General features: G+C 44.5%; 3 protein-coding genes across 5 annotated transcripts; all 3 read right to left on the reverse strand.

Annotated features, from left to right (window-relative positions):
- Nucleotides 1-642: 642 nt before the first annotated feature.
- Nucleotides 643-4003, reverse strand: LOC119546989. Of its 2 annotated transcripts, none has more exons than XM_037853645.1 (2): nucleotides 2389-4003; nucleotides 643-1703 (listed from the first exon to the last, which is right to left on the reverse strand). In XM_037853645.1, the coding sequence occupies exons 1-2, from the start codon at nucleotides 3590-3592 to the stop codon at nucleotides 844-846; spliced, it is 2064 nt and encodes a 687-aa protein (XP_037709573.1). In that variant the 5' UTR covers nucleotides 3593-4003; the 3' UTR covers nucleotides 643-843. The 2 variants fall into 2 exon arrangements, with proteins under 2 accessions (XP_037709573.1, XP_037709572.1); XM_037853644.1 differs by having other exon boundaries at nucleotides 643-1706.
- Nucleotides 4004-5919: 1916 nt separating this feature from the next.
- Nucleotides 5920-11601, reverse strand: LOC119548022 (uro-adherence factor A). 2 transcript variants are annotated; one of them, XM_037855094.1, is made up of 9 exons: nucleotides 11433-11601; nucleotides 11303-11362; nucleotides 11178-11231; nucleotides 11049-11108; nucleotides 9853-10977; nucleotides 7429-9711; nucleotides 6832-7371; nucleotides 6475-6633; nucleotides 5920-6421 (listed from the first exon to the last, which is right to left on the reverse strand). In XM_037855094.1, exons 1-9 carry the CDS (start codon nucleotides 11577-11579, stop codon nucleotides 6035-6037), a joined length of 4815 nt encoding a protein of 1604 aa, XP_037711022.1. In that variant the 5' UTR covers nucleotides 11580-11601; the 3' UTR covers nucleotides 5920-6034. The 2 variants fall into 2 exon arrangements, with proteins under 2 accessions (XP_037711022.1, XP_037711021.1); XM_037855093.1 differs by having other exon boundaries at nucleotides 7429-10977; nucleotides 11433-11600.
- A 1115-nt stretch (nucleotides 11602-12716) lies between these two features.
- Nucleotides 12717-16085, reverse strand: LOC119548023 (lipase 1-like). Its single transcript, XM_037855096.1, has 4 exons — nucleotides 15248-16085; nucleotides 14649-15188; nucleotides 13329-13487; nucleotides 12717-13266 (listed from the first exon to the last, which is right to left on the reverse strand). The coding sequence occupies exons 1-4, from the start codon at nucleotides 16073-16075 to the stop codon at nucleotides 12886-12888; spliced, it is 1908 nt and encodes a 635-aa protein (XP_037711024.1). The 5' UTR covers nucleotides 16076-16085; the 3' UTR covers nucleotides 12717-12885.
- Between the last annotated feature and the right edge of the window lie 370 nt (nucleotides 16086-16455).

Here is a 16455-nt window from a genome sequence, read left to right on the forward strand (position 1 = left end):
TACCAAAGAAGAAAGAAAGCTTGCAGATAAAACCATATCATACAATAAAATCATATATATGTTCAAGAAACGTTAGTTTCTGTAGCATCTATTTTTATATTATCCATTGTCGTTGTTCTCTGTTCACTTTTATCGAGCTTAAAAATTCAATATTTTTGAATCAAGGCGCCATGTGTTGTTTCTCTTCATGAAGATGAGTCATATTATTCCTAATCTGGTAACACCAACCTTGGCTTTCTCTTTGACCCCCCATTCTGCATAGCAACAACCCCTCACCACTTTCTTCACAACTCCTACCATCCCTTTCACCTATCTCTGCACTATCCTTTCCCCTTAAGATGAGACAGCAACATGCAGGTTGCAGCAACATGTTGCTAAGGTTTCGACGTCAGCCCACAAGTATGCAATGAATAATGGTGATTCATTAAACGATTACGGACATCTAATTAATTAAATTAATTTATTCAACTTGTAAATCAATTTGTTACATTTTTTAGCCCATTTATTATAGTATTTTTTTGTGTATATTTCAGTTATCCAATTATTGGTTTTTCCATTTTTAATAGATTTCCCAAATTAGAATAAAAAAATAAGAATAAATAAAAAAAGCAATATAAGTTTCCTTGATATTTGCCATTGGCTTTGGGGTTTTGGGGATATTTATTATACTACTAGAAAACATAAAAAAAAGGTAGATGATCAAAAATAAATTGCAAATAACACACAGCTCAGCATGAATATCCGCCGGTGGGTGGGAGTGGGTGCGGTATCTCCAGAACTCCGGGCTGCTGATATTATTTGTGGCTGCATCCAGTATATCGCCCACCCTCCCAATCCGCAAGCTCACTCGTAGAATACCGGTTGACCCGGAAGCCGGTGCAGATTGCGGCGATGCATGCGTCCCTGCTCGTGCTGCCTCACCGACTTCAGGTGATTCAGCGTGATGTTGCATGCCTCGCAGAAGTAGGCGGCCACGGGATCGGCAATGGCACGTGGCTGCGGGGCTGGGAGGATCTGCAGGCCTATGGGCCTCAGGGGGGCCAGAGATCCGTTGGCGTTCAGTCCGTACACCTGGCCGCCATTGAAGGGGGCAAGACCAACACCCACGCCCACGCCCATGCCCACATTCATGCCCACGTTCATGCCCACGCCCAGGGCCATGGCCTCGGCGCACCCAGCCGCATAGACGGAGTGCACCCGCCTCCGGTGACGGGCGCCCGCCATGTGCATGGCCATCTGGGACTCCGAGGTGATGCTCACGTCGCACAGCTCGCACATCAGGAACTTGGCGTCCGTGCGCACCCACTTGCCCTCCGGATCGTAGAAGCCCTCTCCGTTCGGCTTGGTCATCTGGCGGGCCACCATGCGGTGGCGGCGCCCACAGAAGTGCTGCTCGGCGTGCATCACCGAGGTCAGCTTGAGGTCGCACAGGTCGCAGTAGAAGTCCGCCGGGCGGGCGGAGCGCAAGTACTGCAGCGTCTCCTCTGAAACGCCTACGGCGCCCACAGCCTGTCCAGCATGGCCAGTGGGGCTCTGCCGCACCAGCCAGGAGCTGAGCCGGCGGTCGTGCGCCCGCGACGCGTAGTGGTCCAGCGCATTTCGCTGCGTTCGCATGACCGTGTGGCACAGGGCGCAGTAGTTCCAGCGGAAGAGCTCCTGCAGCTCCCTAGGATAGGACTGAGGTGGCGCCGGTGGCACCGTCACTGCTGCGGGAGGAGGTGATCATTATTGGAATGATAATACACCAATATTAATAATAATATTTGAGTCAAAAGAATAATTGGTTTGCCTCATTTCCTTGTGTGTTACCAATATAAAATAAATCTACACATTTGTTAAACAATTAAAAGGACTAAATATCGGATGAAGGAACAAATGCGAAGTCGTTATAATTATGAAAAAAGCAAATTAGAATTAAATACGTTTACGTTTTTATATAATATATAGCCGTCAAATTTTATGTGCAATTATCTTACTAAAACACGATATTTAACCTCAAACGATTGGGCTAGAAAATGTTATCGCTTTATCATAATCATAACAGAGCCTAATCTAATTTTGGTATTATAAAAAAAGGTAACCTATCCGAAAAAAAAACGGATTAAAAATCTTATCCGACGTCCAATCTTTTTTCTCTTGAAATATAATTATCAAAGAAAAAGCTGTGCTATAAATTTTCTGAATCATAAAAATAAAAAAAAATTGAAAAGAAATTAGGAGCTCCAGGTACTAGCAATTAAATATTTAATTTAAATTAAATAAGACAGTTTTTTTTCAGATCCAAAATGTTAAGGTTATGGTTTTTAGGACTTCTTAATAAGCTATAGACTATATATAACTATTTTGCATTTAATCTTGAAGTTGTAATAGTTGGTTTCTTCATCTCACCTGGTAGACTGAGCAAGGACGGGTTGTTTTGCGGGACAATGGGCGCCACCTGGCGAATGCGCGGCTCGATCATTGCCACACGACCCATCATTTGACTCGGGTCCTGTGCCTGCATCTGACCCAGGACACTTCCTCGCTCCGAAAACGCCATCGGCTGATCCTTGTAGCCGTTCTTGGGCTTGCCGGGATCGTTGCCGATGTAACCATAGCCGCAGAGCTCGCCCTTGTAGCCGTTGAGTCCGTTGGGAGGCGACTCCGCCTGGTGGCTCTGAAGTTGCCCACTGTAGGGCTGCTCCCTTCTCATTTCGTTGGGGATCGCCTGCAAGCAGTGGCTGTTGAAAGGACGCTGCAGCTGCTCATTGGGCACGTAGTCCCCGTTGCTGTCCAGGCACAGCTCGGCCATCCTATGTGGCTCAATTCCTTTCCCGTTTCCGTTGCCATTTCCATTTCCGTTTCCAGGAGGTCTTTTCGGAGCTGTCTTGAGCCCATTGATGCGTTGTGCCTCCGAGGTGGCCACATACTCGTTGCTCTCCCCCAAACAGAGCTGCGGGATGGGAGGCTGGGGTGCGGTCTCCTGTTGGGGAAGATGTCCCAGAGCTTCTCCCTGCACCCAGAGGTCCGAGTAGCTCAGGGGACTGGGATGCTGCTGGTAGAGACTGGCCATAAAGTGCGCCCTCAGGGCGTCCGGTGAATCGCCAGCCACGACGGGCTCACTGAAGGTGGCAAATTCCATAGGGTTCTGGCCATTCACCATGTGCATGGAGCACTGGGTCATCACCAGAGGAGGTGGCCCAGAGTCGGAGTCCGGCGACCAGATTTTGGGAGCATTGCCAGAGTCTGGAATAGCATGGCCGTGCATGGGGCACGGAGGTCGCTCCGGCTGAGGAATCTTGTGGCCCATCGTTTCCAGGGTCCCGGGGAGCACCAGCTGCTGGAAGCGCTCCGGTTCCTGTTCCTCCGACCCCTGGGGATCACCAGACGGCCAGCCCGCGGGCGGCACGTTCACCTGGTAGCGGTGCACGGTCGGCTCGTCCACGCGACGCAGCTCCACGAGCACGGCCACATGGCCGGATGGACAGCGGGGCTGCGGTTGCGGTAAGGCGGAGGCCACACGCACTATGTTCCGGGCGCACTGCATCGCGATCTGCTCGTGGATGACGGGCAAGTGCATCTGCGGACGCATCTTGTACTGGTGGGACCACATGTCCTTCTATCTGGAAACTTCTTTCCGGGCTCTCTTACTCACTGACTGGCTGAAGGCTTCTTCTTCGCGTTTTTCGGACTCGTCTGGGACTGGCTGCGGACTTGGTTTCTTGGCTAGCACATCTGGTCCTCGTTCGATTGTGGGATTTGCTCTGCTTTTTTTTACTTATTTGGCTCGTCGCTTTACATAGAAAATAGAGAACTCGGTGGTCGTTGAAATCAGAAAGGTTTTAGTACACTTGGGGTCGCGCAAAATTCCTCGACCGCTTCTTAGGTTTTGTGCTACTATTCTAATACGAAATGTTGGCAAAACATTTGAATTTGTTGGGAATCGGTGTTTAAAATGTGTGAACGGTTTCTCCACCAGTCGAAAGCTACATAACAAAACACAATTACTTTCCGGTCTTGTCTATGAAAGAGATTAATTTGTCAGGGCCAGCCGAGATTGCTAGACGGAGGTTCCCAGAGGTGCATTTTCCATACCTTTTGTGGGATTTTTTCCAAAACTAAAAAAAAGTGTTGGAAGCTTTTGAAGAACTCTTATTACTCAACATTTAATTTATCAGCTGTGTACCAATGCATATCCTATTTGTGCATTTACATATTTTCTTGCCGTTCAACTCTACATGTTTTTGCTATCCAGCTTTCCGCGGAAATTTAAGAATCATTTATATTTGATGCTTAAATCCTTCAAGGACACGACCCCACTCGACCCGGTGTGAATGGTTGCCCCCAAGGGTCCTCTTCACGCACACGCAAATTCCTGAAATTGAGTTGGCAGGACTTTAAACATTCCCGCAAACTCGCAGCATGTGAAACAAAGAGGGAAAAGCTGCCGACTCAAATACACATATGTGACTGCCTGGGGACATTAAAATAATGTTTAGCGCGTGATTTGGCTGGAGTATCCTTGGCATCAATTGTCAGCGCTTAGCCTCAGGGCAAGTTTATCGGGAGGGGCACCTGTGGGGAGGAATCGGGAGCAGGTTGACAACGAGCCCCCGCTGCCAACATCAATAACACTAATGGGAAAAGGATAAAGATAAGCATTAAATAACACACGTACGCCGGGTCTTTTGGGCTTACGGTGGGATGTGCCCCACCCAGTAGGGCCTACCACATGAGGAGTAGTGCTGCCAACTAAAAATTACTGAGAATAGCTAGAACGGTGGACGTACGGCGGATAAATATATTAAACCTGGTATCGCATTTTTGGTAATACTTAATATTATATTTTGACCGGCTTAAAAGTGTTATAATAGTCAACCTGTATTGTTTACCCGCACTTCGATGTTGTTTAAAATGAAAAGGTTTTAATATTGATATAGGTGTTTAAAATTTAAAAGAATCCTACTGCTGTTAATAAGAGGGCTTAAGGGGAATATTTTATTATCCTATTAAAAATAAGTAAGTTCTCTAATCGTATCTGAGATGCCACCGCTTTTTGTTATCGAAATTGTCCAACACTTTTTTGTCGAGGACGACAATCACTTAACTAAATACAAGTTTGGGCCACCTAATCTATTCGGACCTATAGTTATCCCTGAATCTTCTGCACCCAAAAACCATTTTCGGGAAAACAGCATTCCCAGATAATAGCGCTTAAGTTTCGAGTTGACTAATTGGGTGGCCAAAGACAGTACTTAGTACTTGTATTAGTATATACTAAAAGACAACTAAATATGAGCAACCTAAACAAAAATAGAAAATAGACAAAACCGGGCACATAAAAAAGCTAGGCTGGCAGTTGTGGTGGAGAATTCGGGGCGGCTTGTGCCTTCAGGGCTGCGTACGTGGGGCTGTTAAGCGACACGTTCCACCACCCCCGATGTCGCACCCCCTCAGCCCTCTTTTGTTTGCTCTGCGCATTTTTCACATTTCGCGTTTCCGCTTCCGCTTTTCGTCATTGTCGTGACTCTGCCGAAAGAAATGTGTCACACACGTGAGCAATTTAAAGCTTGGTCCTGGCTTCCATTCGCCTCATTTCGATTGCAAACTTAATTTGAAAACTTGGCCTCGCGGCGTGTAAATATGCGTTCAGGATGTGATATTTATGGAAGCGCTTGGGGCCAGGAATATGCAAATTTCCGTCGCTGCTCGTAAGCATTGATTTCTTTTCCTACGGTGAGTGATGCCAATGGTAAAGGCTCAGAGCAAGTAAATTGATGGCCAGATCCCCAGAGGAACCTTCGTTAAAAGTGGTAAAAATGTGGAAGAATTTTGTTACTATTTTGGTTTCGGTTATGGTTGGAAAAATGCATCTCCCTATTTTTTAAGCCATTTCATAATCACCCAGACTTCTTGAACAATGCTTAACCAGTCAGTAACTACAGTGATGTAATTTAATAACATTTATGAAAAGTCCCTGAAAACGTTAACAATTTTGCTTTACTAAAACTCTACATTTCTTAACCGTTTGCTGAGAGTAATTCCCGCATCTTGCCTATCCTGGTAGCTGAACTGACAAGTGGCGAATGACGTGGCTGTAGACCAGCGGCCGGACATCCTTCGAGAGCGTAAAGTCAAAGTGGGAGAAGCCATCGTAGTTCACCTTCCGGCTCTCGACGAGATTGGGCAGGCTCTGCTGCAGCCGGCTCACATCCGAGTCGGATCCCAGCCAGTCTCCTCCGCCATGGTGGATCACCACCTTGGTGGTCGTCTGCGAGAGATTGTAGACTGGTGGAGCGCTGGACTCGTAACGAACCCGATTCAGGACCGGTCCGTGATCGAAATGCTGGAAGTTCTGGTCACCCTGCAGCTGTGCGTAGTGGTAGATCTGCTTGGCAGAGGCTCCTTGGGAGGCGTGGGCCGCCACAATGGGGGTTAGCGTCTGAAATATAAAGCAGTTCTGTAGACCTCGCACTAAAGAACATCTGGTCCCACCTTATTAAAGCTCTTCCAGTCGAATCCGCAGAGCACAAAGTCGAAGATGGCGCAGATTTGACTGGCTAGTTCAGAGGTGGAGCAAATGTGCTGGCGGAACTGCTCTATGAGCTTCGTTTTCGCCGAGATCTCATAGCCCCCCAAAAGGTTCAACAGCATCTACAAAGGCAATCAGTAGATAGGATAACCAAATAAATATTTTATACAAAGTTACTGTAAATTAGCAGCAGATTGAAATCTCTACAAACACTGTTTAAAAGTACGCAATGCAATTTATATTTTTCAAAGTATACTTTCCGGCAGCTTGACAAAGCACAACCCCCTGTTATAAAATACTTTGCGATAAATTCTACTTACCGAATACTTTCCTTTGAACATGCTAATGAACTTAAGCACTGGACTACGGTTCTCCTGCAGGTAAACCGTTGGGGAAAGGGCCTGCATGAGCTGCACCTTATTGGCATACTTCGGATTTTCACTGCACATCACAAAGAATACGGTGGAGCCCTGTGAGTGCCCAATGTATTGGAGCTTCGGCTCGTTGGTGCGCTTGAGGATAAGATCAATTGTAGCTGGTACATCATATTTGCCGATTTCATGGAAGGAGAAGTTCCAGTACTTCCGCGGTTTCTTGCGAGGACCAGTTTGCTCCCTAGAGTATTTGTTGCCTCTGGTATTCAGCATCCAGACGTCGTAACCCTTTCGGTACAGGATGTAAGCCAGTCCGTTCTTGGGTCCCAATTCCACCCACGAGGCGGAACTGGACATCAGACCGTGAACCAGTAGGACAGGCTTGGCTCCAGGACGGGGAATACGATGCACACAGAGCTTGTAGCCATCGTCAGAGTTCACAAAGTGGGTTTCCGATGGATAGCCGTACTTTTCAATCAGGTGCACCTATGTTTTAAAGGGTATAGGAGTCATCTAAGAACTGGACGGAAAATATTTACTGACCGTTGTCAGCTTGGAGTCATCCAAGATGTCCGTCTGGGAGTGGTATTTGGGTGGGCTGTATATTTTGTACTCAGAAGTAATCACGCTGATTTTAGCATTTTTAAAAAGATCTGTTTGCAAAACTGCTTTTGGTTCAGGCGAAGAGACTGGTAAAGGGGAACGTCGCGGTAGCAGGGAGCCATATGGAATGAATGAAACTGCAGGGTTCTGTTCTCTTAAATGTGATTGCGATTGGGACTGTAACTGTGACTGTATTTGGGACAGTGAGTCTGATAACTGAGAAGACGAATGTGAATTCAACTGAGACTCTGTTTGGGAATGTGATCCTGGTGACAGCGATAGGGACTGTAACTGCGACTGTCTCTGGGACAGTGATCCTGATGGATGTGAGTTTAGCTGTGACTGTATTTGGGACAGTAGTCCAGAAGAATGTGAATTCAACTGGGACTGTGTTTGGGAAAGTGATCCTGGTGACAGCGATAGGGACTGTAACTGCGACTGTCTCTGGGACAGTGATCCTGAGTTTATCTGTGAGTTTAACTGTGACTGTATTTGGGACAGTGGTCCAAAAGACTGTGAATTCAACTGGGACTGTGTTTGGGATAGTGATCCTGGTAACAGCGATAGGGACTGTAACTGCGACTGTCTCTGGGACAGTGATCCTGATAAATGTGAGTTTAACTGTGACTGTAGTTGGGACAGTAGTCCAGACGAATGTGAATTCAACTGGGACTGTCTCTGGGACAGTGATCCTGATGAATCTGAGTTTAGCTGTGACTGAGTTTGGGACAGTGGTCCAGAAGACTGTGAGTTCACTTGGGACTGTCTTTGGGAAATTGATCCTGGCGACAGCGATAGGGACTGTAACTGTGACTGTTTCTGGGACAGTGATCTTAATAAATCTGAGCTTAACTGTGACTGTATTTGGGACAGAAGTCTAGAAGAATGTGAATTCAACTGGTACTGTGCTTGGGAAAGTGATCCTGGTGACAGCGATAGAGACTGTGACTGCGTCTGTCTCTGGGACAGTGATCCTGATGGATGTGTGTTTAACGGTGACTTTATTTGGGACAGTGGCCCAGAAGACTGTGAATTCAACTGGGACTGTGTTTGGGAATGTGATCTTGGTGACAGCGATAGGGACTGTAACTGCGATTGTCTCTGGGACAGTGATCCTGATGGATGTGAGTTTAACTGTGACTTTATTTGGGACAGTGGTCCAGAAGACTGTGAATTCAACTGGGACTGTGTTTCGGATAGTGATCCTGGTGACAGCGACAGGGACTGTAACTGCGACTGTCTTTGGGACAGTGATCCTGATAAATGTGAGTTTAACTGTGACTGTAGTTGGGACAGTAGTCCAGAAGAATGTGAATTCAACTGGGACTGTCTCTGGGACAGTGATCCTGATGAATCTGAGTTTAGCTGGTACTGTGTTTGGGACAGTGGTCCAGAAGACTGTGAGTTCACTTGGGACTGCCTTTGGGAAAGTGATCCTGGCGACAGCGTTAGGGACTGTAACTGTGACTGTTTCTGGGACAGTGATCTTAATAAATGTGAGCTTAACTGTGACTGTATTTGGGACAGTAGTCTAGAAGAATGTGAATTCAACTGGGACTGTGCTTGGGAAAGTGATCCTGGTGACAGCGATAGAGACTGTGACTGCGTCTGTCTCTGGGACAGTGATCCTGATGGATGGGAGTTTAACTGTGACTTTATTTGGGACAGTGGCCCAGAAGACTGTGAATTCAACTGAGACTGTGTTTGGGAAAGTGATCCTGGTGACAGCGATAGGGACTGTAACTGCGACTGTCTCAGGGACAGTGATCCTGATGTATGTGAGTTTAACTGTGACTGTGTTTCGGACAGTGACCCAGAAGACTGTGAATTCAACTGGGACTGTGCTTGGGATAGTGATCCTGGGGACAGCGATAGGGACTGTAACTGCGACTGTTTCAGGGACAGGGATCCTGATGTATGTGAGTTTAACTGTGACTGTGTTTCGGACAGTGACCCAGAAGACTGTGAATTCAACTGGGACTGTGCTTGGGAAAGTGATCCTGGTGACAGCGATAGGGACTGTAACTGCGACTGTCGCTGGGACAGTGATCCTGATGGATGTGAGTTTAACTGTGACTGTATTTGGGACAGTAGTCCAGAAGAATGTGAATTCAACTGGGACTGTGTTTGGGAAAGTGATCCTGGGGACAGCGATAGGGACTGTAACTGCGACTGTCTCTGGGACAGTGATCCTGATGTATGTGAGTTTAACTGTGACTGTATTTGGGACAGTAGTCCAGAAGAATGTGAATTCAACTGGGACTGTGTTTGGGAAAGTGATCCTGGGGACAGCGATAGGGACTGTAACTGCGACTGTCTCTGGGACAGTGATCCTGATGTATGTGAGTTTAACTGTGACTGTATTTGGGACAACTGGGACTGTGCTTGGGAAAGTGATCCTGGCCACAGCGATAAGGACTGTAACTGTGACTGTCTCTGGGACAGTGATAGTGATGAAAGTGAGTTTTGCTGTGGCTTTATTTGGTACAGTGAATTCAACTGGGACTGTGTTTGGGAAAGTGATCTTGATGACTGCGATTGGGACTGTCTCTGGGGCAAAGATCTTAAAGGCTTTAACTGGGACCGTAAGTGAGACTGTAGTTGGAACTGTAACTGGGAATTTAGTTTAGACAGTAAATTTGACGACTGTTCGTTGCCCTGAGTCGGCTGAGGCTGGGTATCCGGCGCCGAAATTATAGGGCTTAAAAGGTTTTTGGTCTTTAGTTCCTGTAACTTTCTTTCCAATTCAGCAATTCTATTGGCAGTCTGTTTTTGATAGTAAGTCAAGTATGCAGCCTTTAAATCATTTTTATCAATTATATCAACGCTAGAATTATATTTTTTCGGTTCGAAAGGAGCTAAAATATAATACTTGGATTGTGGTATTAGTGAACCATCAAGAAACAACTGTTCAGAATTTGATTGCTGACGATTTAAATTTAACTGAGGTGAAGTTTTTACATTGGCTGGCTGTAATCCGCCTGGTCTGGGAAAAATCACTAACGCTCTTTGGCGTCTTCTTCTTAGCCAACGAGGAATTACCAAGTATTGGGGAGCTGAATTCAGCCTTCTTATCTCGAATGTGGAGGGAACAATCACATACTTAGTTCGCTGTGATGGTAAACCACCTCTATCAATTAAAGGGCTTGAATCCGTTGGAGTTATTTGATCAATGACGGGTTGCTGTATAAGGGACTGTTTTAGTGAATTGATCTGTGACTGTAACTGCAACTGAATCGAATTAATTAATTGGTTGGTAATGTCGATGGAAGGATTTTTGTTTGTCTCAGAATCAATTATGTTGAATTGAGGATTTAAGTCCTGTGGACTTGCTTGTACTTCCTCTTGTGTTATTTCCTGTTGAGGCTTTGGTTGTAAGACCAGAGGTCGAATATTTGGTTCCCGGAGATTAGTTAGAAATCCAATATGTGACTGCGATTGCAACTTCCTTGTTAAGCTTTCCAGATGTGCACCGCCACTTCCAATGCTCTAATATTAAATTATCAGATGATATTGAGCCTCCAGATTAAAAAAAAACATTTTTGCATTATAGTTTTTACCTGCAAATGCGATTGCGACTGTGCAGAACCTTTCAGATGTGAACCGTCAGTTCCAATGTTCTAATATTAAATTATCAGGATATATTGAGCCTCCACACTAAATAATACTTTTTGCATTACAGTTTTTACCTGCAATTGTGACTGTGCAGAGCTTTCTAGATGTGGATTGCCAGTTTCAATGTTCTAATATTAAATAACCAGATAATATTGAGCCTCCAGATTAAAAAAAAACATTTTTGCATTATAGTTTTTACCTGCAACTGCGATTGCGACTGTGCAGAGCTTTCCAAATGTGGACCTCCATTTCCAATGTTCTGATATTAAATTGTCAGATAATATTGCACGTCCAGTTGAAATGAAACTTTTTTGCATTATAGTTTTTACCTGAATATGGGACAGCGACTGTTCATCCGTTCCAGTTCGCAGTTGAAACAGATGGTCTATATATGGATCCCGCATCTCACACTTGCTGGGTACGATAGTACCAAGTAAAAGGAAGACACAGATCGCGAGATCAAGAACTATTGTCATCCCGGTGCTAAGCTCACTTTAGAGAGCGAATCGATCAGACCCCTTTTATAGGTTTGGTGTTGAAGAACCTTGAAATTAAAATAACCATGCTTGAAGTAGAATTTTTATCCGCAGATAAACTGCTTAACATTCTAGTGTTGCATCACTAAATAGGAGTTCAACAAAGGTTACAAGCACACAAAACAGCCTTGTATAACTCTTAAAAACTTTGTTATCCTGGTTTTATTTTTTGGAGACTGACGGTAAATATATTTTTCCTCGTATTTAAGGTGCATATTAATGTATTATTATTATACATTATATTATTTTACAGAAAATATTGGTTTATTTATATTAGTGATCTTGGGATCTCCTGATTCAACGCATGTTTTTATCCCAAGGTGGAACGCCACTTTAGCGCCCATCACGCTCAAATTTGTCTGGCGCCCACATTCTTTAAGATTTTGTTTAATTTTAAATCGAAATTTGTTAATACCAAGATGCCAAAAAGCTTTCAAATCATACCTTTGTTTAAAAATTGATGAGCAATTAATGTAGCCGCCGCTAGATGACGCTCAGATGCAATTTCGGAAACAGCCGCTTTGTTGCTTGCATGTCTCCAGCTCTTTCACATCCTTTTTAGCTAAGTAAGGAGTATTTAATAGTCGGGGAACTTATGCAGGCCAATAACTGGCAATAATTGACACATATTATGTAATACTCAAAAGATATTATAATATACAGCCAGGCTCCGTTTTTCACTTTCACATTTTTTCGTTTTACTTTCCAAAACGCAAAAATTGGTGCTTCGCTTTACGAAAAACGCAATTTTGTATGTTTTTAAAACGACAAATTTTTCTATTGCGTTATGAAAAGGTAAAAGGTTTTTTTTACCTAAAATCGTTCTTAATAGCAAACGAAAAAAATTGGTTCACTTACATTAATTTGCCACCTTCACAGTATTCATTAGTGGCAAACTAGATTATAATATAATATTTTGTGACCCGGTAAATGTATCGTCGCATATACAAACATTTGTCTAAGTAGGTAGAAACGGTGAGAAAGTTAAACAGTCCGATGACGAAACGATAACAAAAACTTTACGAAAACCAGAGCACGTAAAATCGAAATCGAAAAGTTGTTCTAAAAACGCGAAACTAAAGTGAAAATTGGAGCACGCCTGATAATGTAAATTTATTATTGTAAAATATTTTGTAATCTGTTCAGAGCCAAACAAAAAATAAATCTTTTATCGATTTGGGATGTGGCAAAGCCAAACTGCCAACAGCATTTCTATTATTTCCTTAGTAAGTTATCGTTTCAACGTCTAACGGTATGTACCGCAAAGGTCAATGACGCGATCATAGACCAGAGGTCGAACGTCCTGCGAGATCGTAAAGTCGAAGTGTGAAAAGTCCTCGCCTCCCACCTTCCTCTTTTCGATGCAGTTGGGCAAACTCTGCTGGAGCTGGGTCACATCGGATTCGGATCCCAACCAGTCGCCTCCGCCGTGGTGGAGCGCCACCTTGCTGGTCACAAGCGAAAGGTTGTAGCGGGGCGGACGTAAGGATTGATAATGCAAACGATTCCGGAGAAGCCCATAGTCGTAATATTGGAAAGCATTTTTGCCCTGCATCTGGGCCAAGTGATGGAGCTGCTTGGCGGAGCAACCTTGCGAGGCGTGGCCTTCCACAATGGGGCTGAGAGTCTAGAAAACGATGAATTGCATTACCTCAAGGAATCTACAAAAAACATATATCAATTTCCCACCCGATTGAAACTCTGCCAGTTGAAGCCGCAGACCACGAATTCAAAGATGGCGCAGATGCGACTGGTGAGTACGGAGGCTGGACAGATGTGCTGACGGAACCGATCGATGAGCTTGTTCTTCAGAGAGATCTTGTAGCCGCCGATAAGATTCAACAGCATCTGTTATAAAAGAAAATTATCTGTTATATTAAAATCACATGGAAATTAAAAAATTTATGAGATGTGTTAATCGATTTAATAAAATTCAGTAATTATTCTATCTAGATACCGGCGTATAACTTTGATATGACCGCCATCAAGCTTTCTTCTCTTTTTTTTCTATTTCCGAGAGCATTGAATAAGGCTGTCTGGCTCTAACTTAGATTCATTTTTATACGCATTCCCGCTCTTTTCTCGCTTTTTTACATGATACTTGACAACTTTGGACTATCAAATTGATCATTATGTTATAATTATACCCGTTACTCGTAGAGTAAAAGGGTATACTAGATTCGTCGGAAAGTATGTAACAGGCAGAAGGAAGCGTTTCCGACCCCATAAAGTATATATATTCTTGATCAGGATCACTAGCCGAGTCGATCTAGCCATGTCCGTCTGTCCGTCTGTCCGTCTGTCCGTCTGTCCGTATGAACGCTGAGATCTTGGAAACTATAAGAGCTACAATACTGGGATTAGGCATGCAGATTCCTGAGATTCCTGCGCAGCGCAAGTTTGTTTCAAAAGAGTGCCACGCCCACTCTAACGCCCACAAACCGCCCAAAACTGTGGATCCTACAGTTTTGATGCTAGAACAAAAATTTTAAATGAAATGTATAGATCTTATCAATACCTATCGATTGACTCAAAAAAAAATTGCCACGCCCACTTGAACGCCCACAAACCGCCCACAAACTTCAAAAAATCGTAAATATGAACGTGGATATCTCGGAAACTATCAAGGATAGAGAATTGGGATCACAGATTTAGATTCCGTAGCTTTGTGCGCAGCGCAAGTTTGTTACGAAAATATGCCACGCCCTTTCTAACGCCCACAAACCGCCCAAGGCTGTGGCGCCCACAATTTTCATGCTAGATACAAAATTTTAACTGAACTGTATTGGTCTCGTCAATACCTATCGATTGACCCAAAAAAAAAATTTGCCACGCCCACTCTAACGCCCATAACGCTTAAATCTGTCTACCGCCGATAGGTGGCGCATTTCAATCTCGCTTTGCTGCTTGCATATCTCCATTTCCCTTTGGTCCCTTTAGCTGAGTAACGGGTATCTAATAGTCGAGGTACTCGACTATAGCGTTCTTCCTTGTTTTCTGTGTACTCACCCTAAAGCCACCCTTGAAAATGCCCATGAACTTAAGTACTGGGCTGCGGAGTCCTTTCATGATGACAGTTGGGGACAGGGACTGCATGAGCTTCACCTTGGCGGCGTAGATGGGTCTTAAGCTGCACATCGCAAAGAAAACAGTGGAGCCCTGCGAGTGACCAATGTACTGAATGCTAGGCTGGTTGGTCTGGCCGAGGATGAGATCGATGGCAGCCGGTATGTCGTAGAGGCCGATCTCGTGGAAGGAAAAGTCCCAGTAATTCTGGTCGCTCTCGTGACCTCTGCCACGCTCCTGCGAGTATACGTTGCCCCTGGTATTGAGCATCCAGACGTCGAAGCCCTTCCGGTAGAGGATGTAGGCCAGGCCGGAAGATGGACCGAATTGCACCCAAGAGGCTGAGCTGCCCATCAGGCCGTGGACCAACATGACAGGCGTGGCTCCTGGCCGGGGAATTCGATGCAAACAGACTCTGTATCTATCCTCTGTGTTCGCGTAGTGGGTCTCTGATGGATAACCATACTTCTGGATCAAGGCATCCTATCGAACGATGGAAACTTTGGGTATAGCTACGGCAGTCTATCAATGGGATTACTTACTGTCTGCAGCTTGGAGTCCATTTGGATGTCCTGTTGTGAAAAGCTATGCGTTTCCTGGCATCGATTACATGTTCGAGGCCCAATAGCAATCGCTTGTGGTAGTGCTGATGTTTGGTATTTAAGTTTTTCCATAATTAGATTTTGTGCCTCACCCAGCTCTGTGAGTTCATGTTCAATCAGGACTCGAGCTTCCTCTATTTGTTGGAATTGTTCACTTGATTGATCCTGCTCTTGTGTTTGAGCCTGTAACTGGGCCTGTGATTGAGCTTGTGACTGAGCCGGTGACCCTGCTCCTGAATAAGTCAGTAATAAAGCTTGAGCCAGTAATTTTGATTCAAGCTCAGTTAGCGCTATCTCTTGCTCTAGAGCTTGTGCTTTAGCTAGCTCTAGTTGTGCCAGCGCTTCATGTTGAGTTAGAGCTTGCCTTTCTGATTGAGCTTGTGATTCAGTCTGTGATTGAGCCTGTTCTTGAGCCTCTGCTTGAGCCTGTGATTTAAGTATCGCTTGCAAACTCGCTTGGAGAAGCGCCACCTCCTTTGCTTGCGATTCAATCTGTGTGTAAACTTCTTCTAATATTTGAGCCTGCGTTTTTCCTTCTGGGGCCCCTAAGGCTTTCTCTTCTATAATTTGTCGTATTTCCTCGTGGGACATTTTTTTAACCGCCTTCGTTATAGAATCTTTAAGAGAAATATTTTTTGAATTTTTGACGGCTATACGAATGTCCGATAAACTTTGAACCGCAGGCACTATTGGATGGTGGACGAAGGATTGCACCACTCTACCAATCACCGAAAGCACAAAGAACACGCAATAGCAACCAATCCGCATTTTGGAGATAAACCGACTTTAAATAGAAGAGCGAACCACAGCCTTTTATAGGTTCGCAGATAAAACACCATGAAATTAAAAAGTTATGGATATTCCTACCAAAGCTAAGTCTATTATATTTCGTTCTTTCATAACGAGCAGAAACTTAGTGTATTAAGAAATACAAATTTGATAATGCACTTTATCCATACATCATTTACAGTGGCTGATCCTTGAATGTATTTGGGTTCCTGAGCCAGTGGTGTAGCTCCTAAATACAAATTTTGTGCGGCATTCTTTTCAACCAAAGTATGTACATAGGATTCACCAGATCTTAACATCCAAAGTGACTAAACGCTACAGAATCAGAAAGTATTTTGTTAGGAACCACTATAAAGACA

Source organism: Drosophila subpulchrella, chromosome 2L (assembly GCF_014743375.2).
Source record: "Drosophila subpulchrella strain 33 F10 #4 breed RU33 chromosome 2L, RU_Dsub_v1.1 Primary Assembly, whole genome shotgun sequence".
Classification (NCBI taxonomy): Eukaryota; Metazoa; Arthropoda; class Insecta; order Diptera; family Drosophilidae; genus Drosophila; species Drosophila subpulchrella.

What these genes read in the sequence shown, in the direction of transcription:
- LOC119546989 (XM_037853644.1), bottom strand. Translation starts at nt 3,592, where the DNA reads ATGTGGTCCCACCAGTACAAGATGCGTCCGCAGATGCACTTGCCCGTC. An exon ending in GTCCTTGCTCAGTCTACCAG is followed by an intron (nt 1,707 to 2,388) that starts GTGAGATGAAGA and finishes CTCCTCCCGCAG; the next exon opens with CAGTGACGGTGCCACCGGCG.
- LOC119548022 (XM_037855093.1), bottom strand. Translation starts at nt 11,579, where the DNA reads ATGACAATAGTTCTTGATCTCGCGATCTGTGTCTTCCTTTTACTTGGT. An exon ending in TGTTCAAAGGAAAGTATTCG is followed by an intron (nt 6,634 to 6,831) that starts GTAAGTAGAATT and finishes TTGCCTTTGTAG; the next exon opens with ATGCTGTTGAACCTTTTGGG. An exon ending in ACTGGAAGAGCTTTAATAAG is followed by an intron (nt 6,422 to 6,474) that starts GTGGGACCAGAT and finishes TTTATATTTCAG; the next exon opens with ACGCTAACCCCCATTGTGGC.
- LOC119548023 (XM_037855096.1), bottom strand. Translation starts at nt 16,075, where the DNA reads ATGCGGATTGGTTGCTATTGCGTGTTCTTTGTGCTTTCGGTGATTGGT. An exon ending in TGGACTCCAAGCTGCAGACA is followed by an intron (nt 15,189 to 15,247) that starts GTAAGTAATCCC and finishes ATCGTTCGATAG; the next exon opens with GATGCCTTGATCCAGAAGTA. An exon ending in TTTTCAAGGGTGGCTTTAGG is followed by an intron (nt 13,488 to 14,648) that starts GTGAGTACACAG and finishes CTTTTATAACAG; the next exon opens with ATGCTGTTGAATCTTATCGG.